General features: G+C 33.8%; 1 protein-coding gene across 1 annotated transcript in view; it reads left to right on the top strand.

Annotated features, from left to right (window-relative positions):
* The first annotated feature begins 8,610 nt into the window (after nucleotides 1-8,610).
* The window catches only part of LOC124367183 (vacuolar protein sorting-associated protein 8 homolog), a 48,967-nt gene continuing 40,635 nt past the window's right edge, over nucleotides 8,611-16,942 (top strand). Inside the window, 5 exon segments of the mRNA XM_046823833.1 lie at nucleotides 8,611-8,718; nucleotides 8,720-8,767; nucleotides 12,410-12,522; nucleotides 14,787-14,955; nucleotides 16,684-16,926. Of these exon segments, the coding sequence (XP_046679789.1) occupies nucleotides 8,626-8,718; nucleotides 8,720-8,767; nucleotides 12,410-12,522; nucleotides 14,787-14,955; nucleotides 16,684-16,926 (666 nt within the window). The 5' untranslated portion in view covers nucleotides 8,611-8,625.

The following is a 16,942-nucleotide window of genomic DNA, read 5'->3' as shown; positions in this document are numbered from 1 at the left end:
ATACAATTTTGATAACTCGGTTGTTTTCAAATTTGTTATTAATTTAAGGGAAAAAAATTGGAAATATTTACAAATAACATATATGTTCTTACAAATATAATAGGTGCAAATGAAATTTTACTTTTCAGTTTTAAGTTTTGTAGATGAAGGAATGACTGAAGTCGTCAACAACTTATGTATTCTAATATATTACTAATTACATAAGAATTATCTTAGAAAATTTCAACTAAAATATTACAAAGGTATTGAAATGATGAAGACTTCAGTCAAGTGAAACGTTTTCTTAACTGCAACTATTTTAGTGAAAATTGTGGATGGTTTATTACTCATAAAACAAACACTAAATGTAATTCAAAGACAGCTTCTACATCAAAGAAGTTACCTTGACAAAGCTAAAACGTTTTCCAAGTGAGTACAGAGGATATTTGATTAAGGATATTTCTTTATATGCTGTTTCATAAAACTGAAAATCTGTCCATTAAAACACTTTTATTAAAGTCTTATTTATTCATATTTACTAACATTATCACTAAATACTTTCAATGATCCGACATTTGTATAGCAAAGGATATGCAAGCAAATATGAGTGGAATTAACATTTTAACCAATACAAATTATAAAAAAAAAACAGATTTAATTTAGCACATTTTTTATATAGTAGTTATTCTAATAGTTTCAAAAATTTTCAAGTTGTTGGATTCTCCCACCCTTGAGGTTTTCAAGAAAAGAACAAGAAGTTGTAGATTCTAATCAGCAGTGAGGAGGCCGAATCACTTTTCTCCATAGACTTTACAGACGGGCATTGAGTGACTGGACTGGGCCCTTCTCCTCTCCAAACTAAAATAGATCAATCAATTTTCACTTAGTAATTACTCCTTTTTTATAATTTTTTTTCAATCATTAATTTTATATGCTTTGCTTACTTCCCTACAATATTGCTGACTATAAAAGGTCTTAAATATATCCGTAGTTTATATTATTTTAGATTACTTCTTTCAATTAATCCACTCACCACTCAAAGATATCCTAAATCCAAAATTAGCAATTTTTAACCTACGCAAAGACCTTTATGGCCTATGAAGGATCTTTTCCTGTTTTCCTAATCGTGCATATAGTACTGTAAATTGTTGCTGTACTTAAATGCTGTTTTAACTATGTTCTTTAACCTAATTGTGTCTCTTGATATATGGATTTATTTCCTTTTTCATATTAGACTTTGGTTATATATTAAGCATTAAGTTATTTAATGTAGACTATTTAATATTATTGTGTTATCATTTGTTATCAAGTTGTTTCATTTGATTTATTCTTTAATATAAAATATTTAACTTCTAAAAATTACAGTAAATTGTTAAAATACAAATTTTATTAAAAGTTAAAATTTTGTTTAAATAATGAAGTTTAATCAACTTTGACTTTGGCTCTCGTCTGTTATTGGGATAAAAGAGAAGACGCTTTTTATATTATACAATACAACAAAGTTAAATACATTACAGAGTAATTCATTAACTGTGTCTAAAATTAAATAAATTTCCAATTACAGACTCATTCTAAGACTACATCATCTGTAACGCCCACTAGATATAGCTTAAATAGTAATACAGAATATCTTAGTTAGAAGTGTTATTGTGTGAATATGGTGCTCAACATGTACATTTGGAATTGAACACCATAGCCAAACTGATCATATAAATAGGGTCAATATCAATCAAGACTAATTGAATTTATAAAAGAAAGAGCATTACACACATCTAAATTGACATAAACTCAATTAATACATTAACATATAAGTGTAACGTTAGATAAACAGATAACAATTTAAGTATATATGTATGTTTAAATGTACAGAGATACAAGCAATATATCTAGATCGATAATTAGAAGTATAATTTTTAACGCCATGGAAATGTCACTTCCTGTACAAGCATTGCAGTTTAGTGTGAATGCATCATTGTAAAGTCATCCCCCACCCTAATAAATGCACTTTTAGATATGCAGGTTTCAAAAAATTGAGTTCTAAATGTCATTGCCTTGCGTTAAAGACATATTTAGAGAATTTGTCATTCATATATGTAATTCTATACTAATCAAAATATTAATTAGATAAACTTTGTAACTGTTACTTATATATTTTACAACTATTTTAAAGCGAAAGACCATAGCTATTTTTCTAAGTACTGCAATCCATACAAAACAGTATGGAGACTGTACTCGATATATAGGGTCTCTTGTATCTCTCTGAACAATGGTATACTACGTTATTGCTCAGGTCAAGACAAAAGATATTTCTCCGTATGAACATGGGTCTCTGATGTTTAGTTTCCTATCTGCCTGTCTGTTTGTGTTTTTTTACAAAAACATGATATCTTGAAAAGTAATAAGTTAAATTATATCAAATTCGGTTTTAAATTTTTACTATAACAAGGCAAATTACTGAAAAGGTTATCATGAACTAATCTTAAGTATTTTCTAAATGGCGGCTACAAAACATTTAAACTTTCAATATCTTTCAAAACCGGCAGATTTTTCCAAGAATTATATGAATTCTGAACGGTTTTTAGAGGATATTTACACAAATCTAATGAAACTAACAGTATATTATAAATAAAATGATAAATAACTGATTAAGAGCAAACTTTCTCTGACTAGACATGGCCCCACATTGAGGTTCTCAGCGAATAGCCAACAATACAAAACTAAGTAAACGGCAGATCTCCGTTACCATCTGGACGCTTAGAGAGACAAATGTAAAGTATTATTTTTTTACTAGAGCTGTACTAACTCAACGAGATTAATTCTTTCTGGTTACATCCGATACTAAGTACAACTGTGCCTGCACACGGAGTTACAACCTCGACATGTTTCTCAATATTATTCAACTACTCGTATAATATAAAAACTTTAATGAATGTATACAAAATTAATTTGGTTAACTTATAATTCATTTTAGTTTCAGTTGTACATCTTAACACAAGATCTAATCCCCTGATCTGTTATGGTGATAGAACCTGTGTTACAAAAAGTGTTACATTATATGCGGTCACTATCGCTTATGATTGCCCGTAACAGACTGTCAGAAACACTCGTGAAGCAACTTAAGCTTATCTGCAGCCAGGTCTGGGTTAATTTTGTAAGCCTGACTTACTAAAAGCATGAACTTATTACCCGAAGATGCTATATATTAAGATTAAGGAAAATCTGAATATATAGGCTGGTGCCCTGGCAGTGTGCGGTTGAGGGCCTTAAAGATACTTGGGATACTCGAAAGGAAGGTATCGGAATCCCTATATACACCTAAAGGTTACGCAGAAAAATTTGGTTACGGGCGAGATACGCTCGGCTAAGAGCGGGAGACAGTAGGAAAACTGTGTGGGGTCCCGGTAGAGTTCCGGCAAAGATTTATCTACGGCTATTCGTGGACAACGATCGGTAATTTGTAGGTGGTAAGGTCCGGCAGTAGGTGGTTGAGGGCCGTCAGATACTCGGAGTAATCAAAATGTGGGAGGCTAACGGTGTAGGCACACGCAAAGGTGGGGTGTTAGAAAAGATAATACGTCTGGTTAACATCGTGGGACAATTGGAAAGTGTGGAGGGGACCGTTATAAAACCGAGTATGGTGGTAAGACGACTGGGTACTCGTAAAGGTGGGAGGCTGTAGGTGTAGGCGCACGTAAAGGTTGGCCATTCCGATCCGGGTATGAGCGATACAGGCGGGAGACATAAGGAAAGTGTCGGGCTCTGACAGTGTGGACGTTAGGACGCTTGGATACTCATAAATTTTGACGTCAATAGGCATAACCTTGTCTGGCCATGGATGGGTTGGTACAGAAGGCAAGTGTCGAGATAAAGATGAAGCCTGAGATACGGTGTAGGAAAGCAGGAAGTCTGTGATTACGAAGTACCAAATGTATCTTCCATTAAAGACAATGTTAAAATAACTCCAAAATTGCCCATGCTAAAATAACTCCATGAGAGACCGTGTTAAGCCATATCCAAAATATGTTTACTACCGAAAGTTTGACACTTAATATTTTATTAATTAACGTTGTGTTCTCCACAAGTTTATTTTATTCATATAACTGTGTTAAATTAATTTTTTCTGTTTTATGTTGGCGAATTTAGAATTACGGTACTCTAGGATCAGTAGAGAAGTTGGTGTTGAAAGAATTAAGGCACTTTATGTAAGTGCCTTTAATATTTTAAGACGGTTCGTGACAAAATTGAATACTAGGTTCTTTGTTTCGAAGTTTTTGGCTTTTTTAAACTGGTCTTTTTTAATTTCGATTTGTTCGGAATTGCATCATCGTGTGCGCTTAACACTTCATGGTTTTATTCTGAAATAGCTTATAAACAGTGACTGTGTGGAAGCGAGTTCAAAACTCTTTGCCAATAAATGTTTTAATCATCGACATTTAATAATAATTTGATATTAAAACTTATCCGTTATGTAACTATTGATATGTGTGTTCCTTATCTCCAGAAAAAAATGTTTAAACATAAAAGTATAACCTGTATTAATGTAACAACATACGTGGGATACAGCAGATATGAAAAACTAACGTTGTTACAATGGATGTTCCATCTCCTTTAGACTCAATTATTTATTCACGAGGTACCGTGTCTACATCTCGCGACATCACACGTTTTTATCGCTCGTCCTCTTCCCACGCTGTTACATAAGGGTTAACTGTCGTAAATATTTCACTCAGTGTCACCCACTCCCTTCAAATAGGGAATTTTACGTGTAATTACTATCTAAACAAAGTACGCTACAATATTCTATAATAACTTTATTGTCCTTAATAATTAAAAATGCAATACAAATCTACCTATGGTGAGACGGATTCATTCAATACTAATGTGAGCGTATGACATCTGACGCTGTCACAAGCTTTATTCCTGGAATCTGGAGTTAACGTCCATCTGAAGATATCCACAAATGTTCGTGGCGAAAAAGGTCAAAACCAATTTGTTGTAATTTTGTCAATGTCAGGCGCACTTATACTACAAAATATAGCGTAATATAGAAGGAGAGGTATTCTCAATGTGTCATCAGGTGCACAATTGAGTGCACTGCGATGTGTCTGACACTTTGCCGAATCACGGTGAAGCAGCCGAGTTCTCTACATATAACACAGCTATTGTAGGAATGGATGAATCAACTTGAATGTTGAGTTATTCTTCTATTTACTCCCTGCTCCTTGATATTGTGCGTGGCCGACTATTTCGGATTTGTTCAGTCCAACTCCTGGAGTCAAGTCTGTGACAGTATAAGATGTCAGGAGGTGCACTAGCCGATTTCCTGTCTTATGAGATGCGTGAAAATTACTAATTGTGTTCCAATATAGTGTGTAGTCTCTTTGGTGTACGGAGAACTGACCTATAGATAATGTGCGAACAGACATACGTACGGATATATACTAGGACTTGTACCGGCCGTGGACTGATATAATATTTATCGTTCATGGTTTACATTACACGAAGCAAGGGCAGATTCAGCTGATTAGATTATTAGTGTAAAGTAGTAATTAAAAGTAGTGTACATGCTAATTTAGTATCGTACGTCATGTCTCGATTAGGCATTTCAGCTCGAGTTTTTAAGTTAGGTAAAAACATTTAATTTAATAACATCCATAGCCTCAAAAAAGACATCATACATATATAAAAATATTTTAAAATTATAAAAGAGTTAACTTTTTAAGTACTGAATATTACAATTATTCTACAATAGATATACGATATTGTTCTCCATCATTAGCTTTTCAATATAAACACACATAAGGGTTATTTATTTCCATTTATCTACAGAAACGAAATAATTAATTTAAAAGCGATATTAGAGTATCACTTTCAGCATCGAATACGAGTAAAGAACTCAATATTATAACCACTCCATAGAAGTGGAAAAGCACAAAGCCATCAATCATCCAGTCCGCAGAACACAAACATACTATTATGTTATATTCATCATCTCTCTCTGCTCTGTGTCATTTGTCCTCTCTCTGATGATCGCTGGTTATAATACGCATAGGATGGCTGTAAAATGTGATGGGGAACACAAACATTGCATTATGTTATATTCATCATCTCTCTCTGCTCTGTGTCATTTTTTAAACTTGGGGGGGGGGGTGGGGGGGGGGGGGGGTGGGGGGGGGGGGGGGTGGGGGGGGGGGGGGGTGGGGGGGGGGGGGGGTGGGGGGGGGGGGGGGTGGGGGGGACAGTTTTTCAATGAAGGAGGAACTCTTCTTATTGGAATATAAACAACCTTCTATTATTTTATAAAAGAAAATTCACAATTATCCAATAATTTTTATATTTTCACACGAGGGCTTTTGACATCAAAGATGCCATCGTTGATTCACAGCTGACGATGGCATCTTTGATGTCGATAGGCCTCATGTGAAAATATAAAAATTATTGGATAATTGTCAGTTTTCTTTTATAAAATAATAGAAAATAGTTTTCAATGGTTTAATATTTTGCAAAGTGAAGGGTATTTAAGTTATGGTCACAAGATGGGTGTTTGTAACTCAGAAACAATTAAATATTTGAATTAAGAGGTTACATTAACCCTTTAAGATTATTTGAAGGCTTCTCCAGGTGACCATGTCCTGTAATGAGACCCATAATCCGAGAAGACACTAATCTACTTAAGGAGAGAAGGTCAGACGGCACCCTGGGGGAAGGTGACTGTAGGACCGTTCTACTCATCCTCAGACCTGGATGCCTTCACCTTCTCTTCATGTTAAGCATGAACCCACTTCGAGACAGCCCCAAAGGATCTTAGCCTCACACCTAGAAATACCACAGAACGGCTGGGGTCCCTTCATGTTATACGTTGAGCCCAAGTTAGCCAGGACTTAAGCTTAGTTACAGTTGTGATGAAATTCTGAAAGTTTTAACTCATGCAAGATGATGAGCATTTTAGAAAGCCTAGTTTACTTTTCATTACAAAACATTATTAATATTAGTAAAATTTCTTTTCTTAACTCCAAAACATAAAGTCCTTAAGTGAGAAAGTTTTTATTTGTTTGGTCAGGCTATTTTAGTTAGTTGTTGGAGAAGACACGAATAAAACCCGACCATGTCTCAACGCAACCTACACAGAATTGTACATCTATTAAATTGTTATCGAACTAGCCAATTAAGTATTCTTTAGTGAATGTTTTTTATTTTAATTAGTCAATGAAATTGAAAATAAAATTTGCAACTTAAATTAATTGTTTAAATGAAATAGAAATAACATAAATGTTTTGGAGGAGAAATAATATTACAGTGATAAATTTTTGTGTTAATGACAAAAATGTATATTTACAAATTTTGTTATCACTTACAGAACAAATTAAAAATACATCAAATGACCTTAAAAATAATAGATTTTTAGTTGGTTGCATAACACATGCAAAATACTGGAAATGTATTTTTATTATTTTTTAAACGAATCACTATTGTTTAAGTGTACATAACATTAGAGTACTGTAATAATTGACATTAGTAAGATTATGAGTCATTATGCTTGGTTGTGGATGACTCATTCAATTCCCCCCCACTCCCTCATTGGTGACAACACTCTGACATGTTAGCTCAGAGAGAGTGAAGCTGAAGTAGGAACAACTGATGTTAGACCGGATGTGTTATGTGTGTAGGCATTGGCTGGGGAGAGAGCATGTTACAACACGGTGCAGAGCTTCGGTAACCAGATACTGCTGCTGGGGACCCGTTCCTTCCTTCCACGTCATCAGCATCCGCACGTGGATAGAGCGGGTCAATCAACTTTGTGGATCAGGTTAGTTGGCATTCTCTTCCCACTCTACCGACTAGTAATGTTTTGTGCTTATGAAATTTTATATTGAATCCGAAATTGAATAATAATCTCAAGAACTAACCAAATTAAAATCTTTACTCGTATTTTTGTTATTGCATCCAATTACTATCCAATTTAATTTAATTTGCTGACTTTGAATAAATAATTCCAGTAACAATTCCAATATAAATACAGATTAAACAACCTATCGTGCTAGCCAATCTTTCTTACCAGCAGACTCAGTAATCCCCATTGGTGTATGGTTTTTGAGTGTGTAACAGTTGGCATCACTGCTCAACCTTAACTTTATGATTGAGCAACAGCTGGCAGCACTACATAAGTTATCTTGAATTGTGTTCTTTCTAAGTTTGATTTCTAGGGATGTGTAATTGGTCTGCACCAGACACAAATGTACACAGAGGGATGGGTCGATTCAAGATTCAATATCTTGAACCGGTCGATACCAAAAAATAGTCTATTCCAAGGCTGAAATGAAAACCAAAACCATAATAATTGCCGTCTCGACTTATTCAATTCCTATGTTATTTATAACTAAGAACAGAACGCACTAAATGGTTTAATTTTCGTAGGACACTAGGACGAGTAGCTGGCCAGGGCGAAGGATGAACTCCTCAAATTACATTCAATGCCAGTCTAGGGGTTGCTCAACATTGGCATTGAATGAACTCTGCTCACCATAGCTACGCTATTTGTAGCTGACTGACGTTGAGTATCGAATTCAACCCATCCTTTTATATATGTGTATAAAATGTATTTTTGTCATAAATTTAACCTATCTGGCTTTGATCAATGTAAATAAAATGTTCCACTTTTCCTTGCTCTTTCAGAACAGGTACGGGGAAGCTTTGAAATTGGGGATGGAGTTTCTCGAGGAGAAGGGAAAAGCGGTGCTGGGGTCTTCGAGGGCCGAGGAAACATCGGCACCGGATAGTACGAGAGAAGGTACTTATTAGTGTAATGGACCAACAGTTTTCATTGCTTATTAATACCTCTTTATCTATCCATGTGGTACAAGTAAACAGTTACATTTTTCATTCAAAATAATTTAATGTAAGAAATACCTTATCTTGCCACTAATTTGGTTTATGGCCAAAACGTTTTTGTTAGATTATCAATAATAAGTTTTCTTGATATAAAAAATTCTGTTAAGAAAAGGGAAAAAAGTGAGTATTAGCAATAATTAGGTTCTTAACTCTTTTGAGTGTCGATATTGTTAATATATTCAAATTTGAATCCCCTTAACTCTGGATAACAGACCACCCAAAAAGTCATAAGTAGCGGTAAAATGATTTATATGTTTGTAGTATTGTCTACTGTGTTTTACAATATCAGTTATATATTGACAAAGTGATGTGTTATTCTTGAAAGCTCTTTTCTTATTGGAAAAAATATATTAATTTAAAAATTTAATGTATCTACAAATTCCCAAAATTAAATTAAAGAATATATTAGGAAATCCTACGAATAAACTTAATGAAGAAGAAAAATCTAGAATTTTATCAAATTAATTGTAACAATTTTGATTTTAAAATACATTAGCCAAACAAAAGGAAAGTTAATACAGAGAGCTAAGGAACATAGGGCATGTTTAAAATACCAACAAGAAGAAAGATCGGCCATGGCAAAACATGCACTTCAAACTGGGACACTCTTTTTCAAATGCAAAAATTTTAAAAGAAGTACAAAATAAAAAATTCCCCGATGCATATGAAACAATTTTTATAAAGAAGAACCGAAATAATCCAGTAAACAACATACCTGGCCCTTTTCAAAATTCACCGTTACTTTATTTGATCTAACTAAATATCAACTTTATTTTTTATATATACATATAACATACTGGCCTGTTATAGAATATTATCTCTTTGTATTTTTAATGACATATGTTTTTATTTAGTACAAAATTGTTTATGTTATTATTACTTTTATTCAGTTACTAGCTGTTACCCACGGCTTCGCACGCAAATCTTAAGAACCGAAGTCCTTATATTACTTAGTAAAAGCAATTGTGCGCGATTGGCTGCAGGTAACAGCTAGTTTGTCAATAAATTCATAGTATTTTATAACGAAAACTCTTGATTTTCAATAAAATACCAATTACAACCAAATACCCAGATATCCAGGGCTTCGCACACGATTTCCTACAGAAAAATTGGGACATAGGAGGCATATTTCTTTTGAACGTCGTTATTACTCTTCTGAGATAAATGATAGTCACTGAAAGATATTCCAAGCTCATGATCTATTCAAGATTTAAATTTTAAAACAGTCTCAATATGCACCTGTGAAATAACTGGAATTTTTCTCCAATATTCTATGATTTTTGTATACAATTGAACTATATTAGACCATCGTGGACGGGAGTCAAAAAGTTGGAATTCATTAGCGCACATACAATGTAATAAATGATGGCGCTCAATGTAATTTTGAAACGAAAATAGGCATATTTTAGGTACATATTATTACAGTCTAATGATTATGAGCTTCAGATGTTAGGCGAAATTGCGTATGGTTTTTATTTTAGGCTTTGCGCGTGTATCACTTCTGGATCAAATTAGTTATATCTCCGATGCCATGATTGAGCTTGCTTTGTTGTCGAGAGAATATGTACACACGGAGTTTTGAGAACCATACTTCTGTCAAAAAAAAAACAACTAAGGTTGGTTTTATAACATGCTTTATATTTGTAGCCAAAGTAAGATAGTAATTTTGATATCTGCATTGCTCTTCTGATCAAGCATGAGCATGGTTTATATTAATTATTAATAAATATTGCAGTTAAAGGTGAATTTTTACGTCAAATTTGAATTGTATTATCTGGATAGTAAAGTCTATGTTTAACAGTGATTGCAGAAACAGTTGAAACAAAATTTGCTGTTTCTCTTAAGCTTACTCTATGCTTTCAAACTATAAGTGTAAAGAAATTTAAAATAGTAATTAAATTATATAAAACATATATTTTTTTTGTCGCATTATATATGTTTACAAAGAACAGCTGATTAAATTTGAAAAGGCTCTTTCACTTAATAACATATGTTTGCTGCAATGCATTTCTTACGGGTATTTCTGTAACTTTTAGAGACCAGTGGGGCGGAATCCTGAATCGGGAACTGGATAAAAAGTATCCTATGTCCTTCTCCCAGTTCTTAGCTACCTCCCTACCAATTTTCAGCCAAATCGGTTCAGCCGTTCTTGAGTTATAAATAGTGTAACTAACACGACTTTCTTTTATATATATAGATGTGGGTCTAAAGATGTTCTCATTGAGTACGAAAGGCCTCACAAAAATAAAAAAACCTATATTATTGGAGTGTTTGTTTTAAATTAATATAAAAGTAATGATATAAAGACAAAGAGTTGTCCATGTTAACCCTTAGAGCGCTGAATACAAATTCCTATATTTTCCCCTAGCGTGCTATTAGCATTAAAAATAAAGTTTTATTTGATTTAATACTTCTGAAGTTATTATAGGAAGAAAAAACATAAAAACGGAATTCTTTTAAGACTTTTGTATTGTTTGCAGATTAAAATGTATGACAAAACAAAACATGGAAGTGGCCAATTTCACCAATATTTTTGTAAATGAAACACTTCGAAGCATGAAGTGTTTCAAATTGAAGTCACGATTGTTGAATTAATATAACTGTAAAACATGTTCAGAAATAACGTAAAACACGCAACTCAACACAGGAACAAGCTTACGCACAGGTCTCGTGAATAGCACCGTCGCCCTCACCACGCGGGAAATCCCGTAAGACGCGCCAGTCTGCAGGTTAGAATGGCATTTAGTTGCTATGACAACCAGTTTCGGATCGGTAACGGGTGGCCGAGAACAATGAATGGAGCGCAGTCGTTGTCTGAGGTTCGGTCAACATTCTAACCCATTCTATTGGCAGTTTTACAAACTATAGTTCACAACAAAAAATAAAAAACTTTGATTGCCGTAAATTTACCGAGATTTACCGTAATACGTGTGAAGAGTCATTTTCATTGCACGAGATTTCCCGTAATACGTGTGGTAAGGGTTAATATGTTATACACCTGTCAGTAACAGCTGTTAACATTCATAGTTGCTCATAAATCACTTTCATTTTTAGTTGTAAATTACAATACCTCGTTTATCTGGATTAATTGGGACTGGAAGTGATTAACGAAAATCCGCATAAATCATGTTTTAATGAATTTAAACTAAAATTTTATTCCTGGCTTTTTAGTCAATCCATTTTATTCATTAAAAGAATTTTTTGACTGGAAACTGTTAGTTTCTAGACATTGTTTTTTTATTTATACAAACTATATTAGAGAATGTATCAATGTTATATAATTCTGTTATTGTAATTTCTGAGGCTGTGTTTTTACTTGTTATTTGTTATTTATTTATTTGTTATATACCTGTTTTAATTTGTTATTTATTTGTATTTTAAAATCATTTAAATTGTGGCATGACTGTTTTGGCAACTTCATGTTTTGGGTATCCAAATTTTCCTTGTCTGGACTTATGCTAGTTTTTATATTTTATATATGCTTGTGTCGATGCTAATGTAAGCTTTATGACAATAAACGTATTCTTATTCTTAATCCCAGGTACTGGACACCCTGAACACTTACGTGGACAAGACTCTGGAGTCTGGAGACAGTATTAGTTACCATGAGGCCCTTCCGTCCATAATCAACCATTGTGTGCAGCTGGACCAGAAGTAAGCTGTAGCAATCATACCTACTACTATACGTTTAGAAAAGGTCATTTTTATGATTTATGGTAATATTGCTTAACCCTACATCGGGCGCTAAACGAAGTTTTCCTCCGTGTATTTTTTATTATTAAAAATAGTACTACTTTTCTGATGTTGGCAGTCGTTTCCCGCAGTGTACTTCACAAGCATCTTTCGGGGAAGCGAAACAATAGCCTCCCGCTTATCTTTGTCAAAATCTGTCAGTATAAGGTCTACTTCCGTGCGAGACTGGACGATTCCTCCGTGAGCGCCCGATGTTGTGTCTGTAGTGCTTGGACGAAATCTCCGTGAGCGCCTTATTGTGTTTAGTTTTTATGGAGTAATAATCCGCTTGTGCCTAAATGTGTGACCTGTGATGGTTTCTTTTTAAATTTTACAATATATTTTATTTGAATTTTGTGAAATGGAGAATGAAGACGAGAGACTTGTCAGTACAGTACCAGTGTGATAGGGAACATTTCAGTAGGCCTACCGTTTATGGAGTGAACATTGTCGTTATAAGAACCAGAAGGAAAATGTTTTGAAACTTTGTGTAGTGTTTAAAAAATGTTTAGTAAAGAATAAATTTTTATTTTAGAGTAATAATTGACATTACAATTGTATAATATCTCAAGAATTGAAGTAAGTTGTTTTTGTAAGAAGTTAAAAACTAAGTTAATTTCCATATATTATTACAGTAGGTTAAACATTTTTACAATTAATTGCATTAATTCCTTAAAATAAATCATCTTGTTATTATACAATAACATTTTTTAAGATTTTGAATTTCTTATTTGGAAAATTCATTACGTAAGAGAGTAATTTTGATTTAATTTCTAAAAATGAATATATTACATTGTTATTAAATCAGTATGAATATTTAAACAAATAAAAACAGTTTAAACGACTATGATATCCATTATTCGCTAACCTGGAGGAAACCTCCGTGAGCGCGTGATGGTGTTTCTAATTTTAAGCGCCTGATGGAGGGTTAAAGAGATGGGTGTACAGATACTCAAAAAATGAATGGTCACTGGTTTCAATTAATGGATAATGGTTTCAATATCATTATTTATTTTAGACTTTAAGTGTATTGAACAGTGTTTTGGTACCATGGTTGTGGAAAGTGAAACAGTTTTTGTAAGCTCAAGCGATATAACGATATATTTATAGGTTTGGCATGCCACTGTGTTTTTCCACTAAATAATATTGTTTATGGAATTTTTTTATAAAAAAAGAGGGTGATTCCTTGTACGTTATATTCCGCCTGGCCACATGGCCCACTGGTCTGTGCGAGGGTTTTGTTAATCGGGAGAATGGGGAGAGTCGATACAGTACAAGGCCAACAATCCTAATATTGGTACAGTCACAGACAGGATTTGAATCCTCACTATCTCTAACTCAGAGCTAAAGTCTGATGTCTTGGAACATTCGTATATTATAAATTTACGATACTCTCAATTATAAATTTAATATTATAAATTTATCACTATAAATTATAAATGTATCACTATAAATAATAAATTTATCGCTATAAATTATAAATGTATCGCTATAAATTATAAATGTATCACTATAAATTATAAATGTATCGCTATAAATTATAAATGTATCACTATAAATTATAAATGTATCACTATAAATTATAAATCTATCACTATAAATTATGAATTTAAATATATTTCTACTAGAAATTTATCTTTTCATTTCTGTTGGGTGTTATACAAGAATTGTTAACTATAAATAGTTTACAAACAGTTTTAATTCATACATTTTACTGTAACAATTAACTATAGAAACTTTAAATTCTCCATAAAATTTGTTTTGAAATTAGTTACTGTAAGGTTTATTTAATTAATAATTATATTGGGTTGAATGTTTTTGCAATTGAAATTAAATCTGCATCGTACCTTTTTAAAAATATGTTTTTGTAATATTTACATCATGTAGTTTGTAAAGAAATTCAAATAAAGCAATTAGTAGGTTGGACAATAAAAAATTGTATTATGTATGATTTTTTTCCACTTTGGTAAACCAGGAAATGTATTTTACTCTTATTGCATATTTAAAATGTATATAAACTCCATCAGCTGTTGGATGTCCTTAAACCAAGCTGATGCTATACCAGAAGTGCAATATCAGACATTCTTCAATCAGACAATACCTGAACTGTGCCCGCATACTGTTGGTTACTAAGGGTGTTTTCATACAAATAAGTAATGTCTACCCGAGTGTTCCGCACTTTACAGAGAGCTGCTGTTCACCAAGGTCTGGGACGGCCTGTACTGTGACCCTGGCGCCAGAGCCATCTACCTGCAGAGTCTGGAGGCTGTGGTGTTGGAGGGTAAGCTGAGCTCTGTACCTCCGGAGATCATGCAGCAGCTGGTCAAGCAGTTGGAGCAGATGGAGAAGTGGCAGGTAAGATCTGGAGATTCAGATCACCGGAGACCTCCAAATTCACCAGTCACAGACAAAGCCCTTTTGGGAGTTTTTGTTTGAAATTGCCTGTGACATAATGGAAACAGATATGAGGAGAAAAGAATAGGAGTAAAAGAGAAATGGGGGTAGGATTGAGCTGATCCTGAAAAAAATAAGTCTAGATTTGAATCAGATGTACAATTAATTAAGTATCTGGATATTCAAATGCAGAAGTTATCAAATATGAATATGTTGGAATCTTGAATAAGATCGTTTAAGTTGACTACGATATTAAATATTTACATACTGACAGAATTACTTTAGAACCTTTTTTCCTGGTTTTGGCCCAAATATTTTTGGGAGTAAATATGTCCAGAGTCTCTACCAGAAAAGGTTTAGTCTACAGACAAAATATTTTATATATTATGTCTATTTTAGTTTGATAACCGCTGTTTACATTTATCGGTACTCGTAAGGTTTTTCCAGTATTTCTTAAACAATGACTTATTTCTTACATAACTTTGGTCCATTTTCCTTAGATAACATAAGACATTAAAATAATAACTTTTTATTAGTTTCAATGTTGAAACACTTATCTCTAAAAAATGCTATCTAGTTTTTTGAGCTCGCTAAACTGAGTATTTCATATTAGTGAGAAATACCGGTATTAGTGCTATTAATGTCAAAATGCACCAAGAAATTTGTATTTTTAAAGAATATTGTACAATCTAAAGTTTTTAAACACTAGCAGTATATTATGGGTAGTGGTGTTGCTTTTTTGTTTAAAAAAATACTATCAAGCTTTGCTGCCAGTGCCAACTGAACATTTTGTATTATTGTTATTTCCAATGACACGGTACAATTTGTTGAAGTTTAGTTTTTTGTAGTTATAAATACAAACAAAAATTATTGAATAATGTATTATGGTATGCATTTAAAGTTTAGCAAGAGTAAGAATAGCATTAAACTTAATATTACTTAACTAAACAGTTGATAAGCTTTATTCCTTTGCGGGCCTCAGTAAAACCTGACAAAAGTTCACCTGAACTAAAAGGTCAAATAAGTGACAATCAGAAGTCTAGCCACTAATTTGTAGTCATGGACTTAGTGTAAGAGAGAACTTGCTCTGTTGATTCAGTTGAATTTGACTTGCATCCTAGTCACATAGTGTGTTGTACTTGGCCACAGATACCTGTACTGTGTACGATGCAGGTGCTGGAGAGGTGCGTGTTGGCTGTGAACATTGTTGGTATAGACATAGAACAGGTGCTAGTGTTGTACTTGGCCACAAATACCTGTACTGTGTATGATGCAGGTGCTGGAGAGGTGCGTGTTGGTTGTGGACATTGTTGGTATAGACATAGAACAGGTGCTAGTGTTTGTACTTGGCCACAAATACCTGTACTGTGTACGATGCAGGTGCTGGAGAGGTGCATGTTGGCTGTGTACATTGTTGGTATAGACATAGAACAGGTGCTAGTGTTGTACTTGGCCACAAATACCTGTACTGTGTACGATGCAGGTGCTGGAGAGGTGCATGTTGGCTGTGTACATTGTTGGTATAGACATAGAACAGGTGCTAGTGTTGTACTTGGCCACAAATACCTGTACTGTGTACGATGCAGGTGCTGGAGAGGTGCATGTTGGCTGTGAACATTGTTGGTATAGACATAGAACAGGTGCTAGTGTTGTACTTGGCCACAAATACCTGTACTGTGTACGATGCAGGTGCTGGAGAGGTGCGTGTTGGCTGTGGACATTGTTGGTATAGACATAGAACAGGTGCTAGTGTTGTACTTGGCCACAAATACCTGTACTGTGTACGATGCAGGTGCTGGAGAGGTGCATGTTGGCTGTGTACATTGTTGGTATAGACATAGAACAGGTGCTAGTGTTGTACTTGGCCACAAATACCTGTACTGTGTACGATGCAGGTGCTGGAGAGGTGCATGTTGGCTGTGTACATTGTTGGTATAGACATAGAACA

This window comes from Homalodisca vitripennis, chromosome 8 (assembly GCF_021130785.1).
Source record: "Homalodisca vitripennis isolate AUS2020 chromosome 8, UT_GWSS_2.1, whole genome shotgun sequence".
Classification (NCBI taxonomy): domain Eukaryota; kingdom Metazoa; phylum Arthropoda; class Insecta; order Hemiptera; family Cicadellidae; genus Homalodisca; species Homalodisca vitripennis.
The sequence above is the reverse complement of the archived record's forward strand: the minus strand, read 5'-3'. Positions and strand labels throughout refer to the sequence as shown.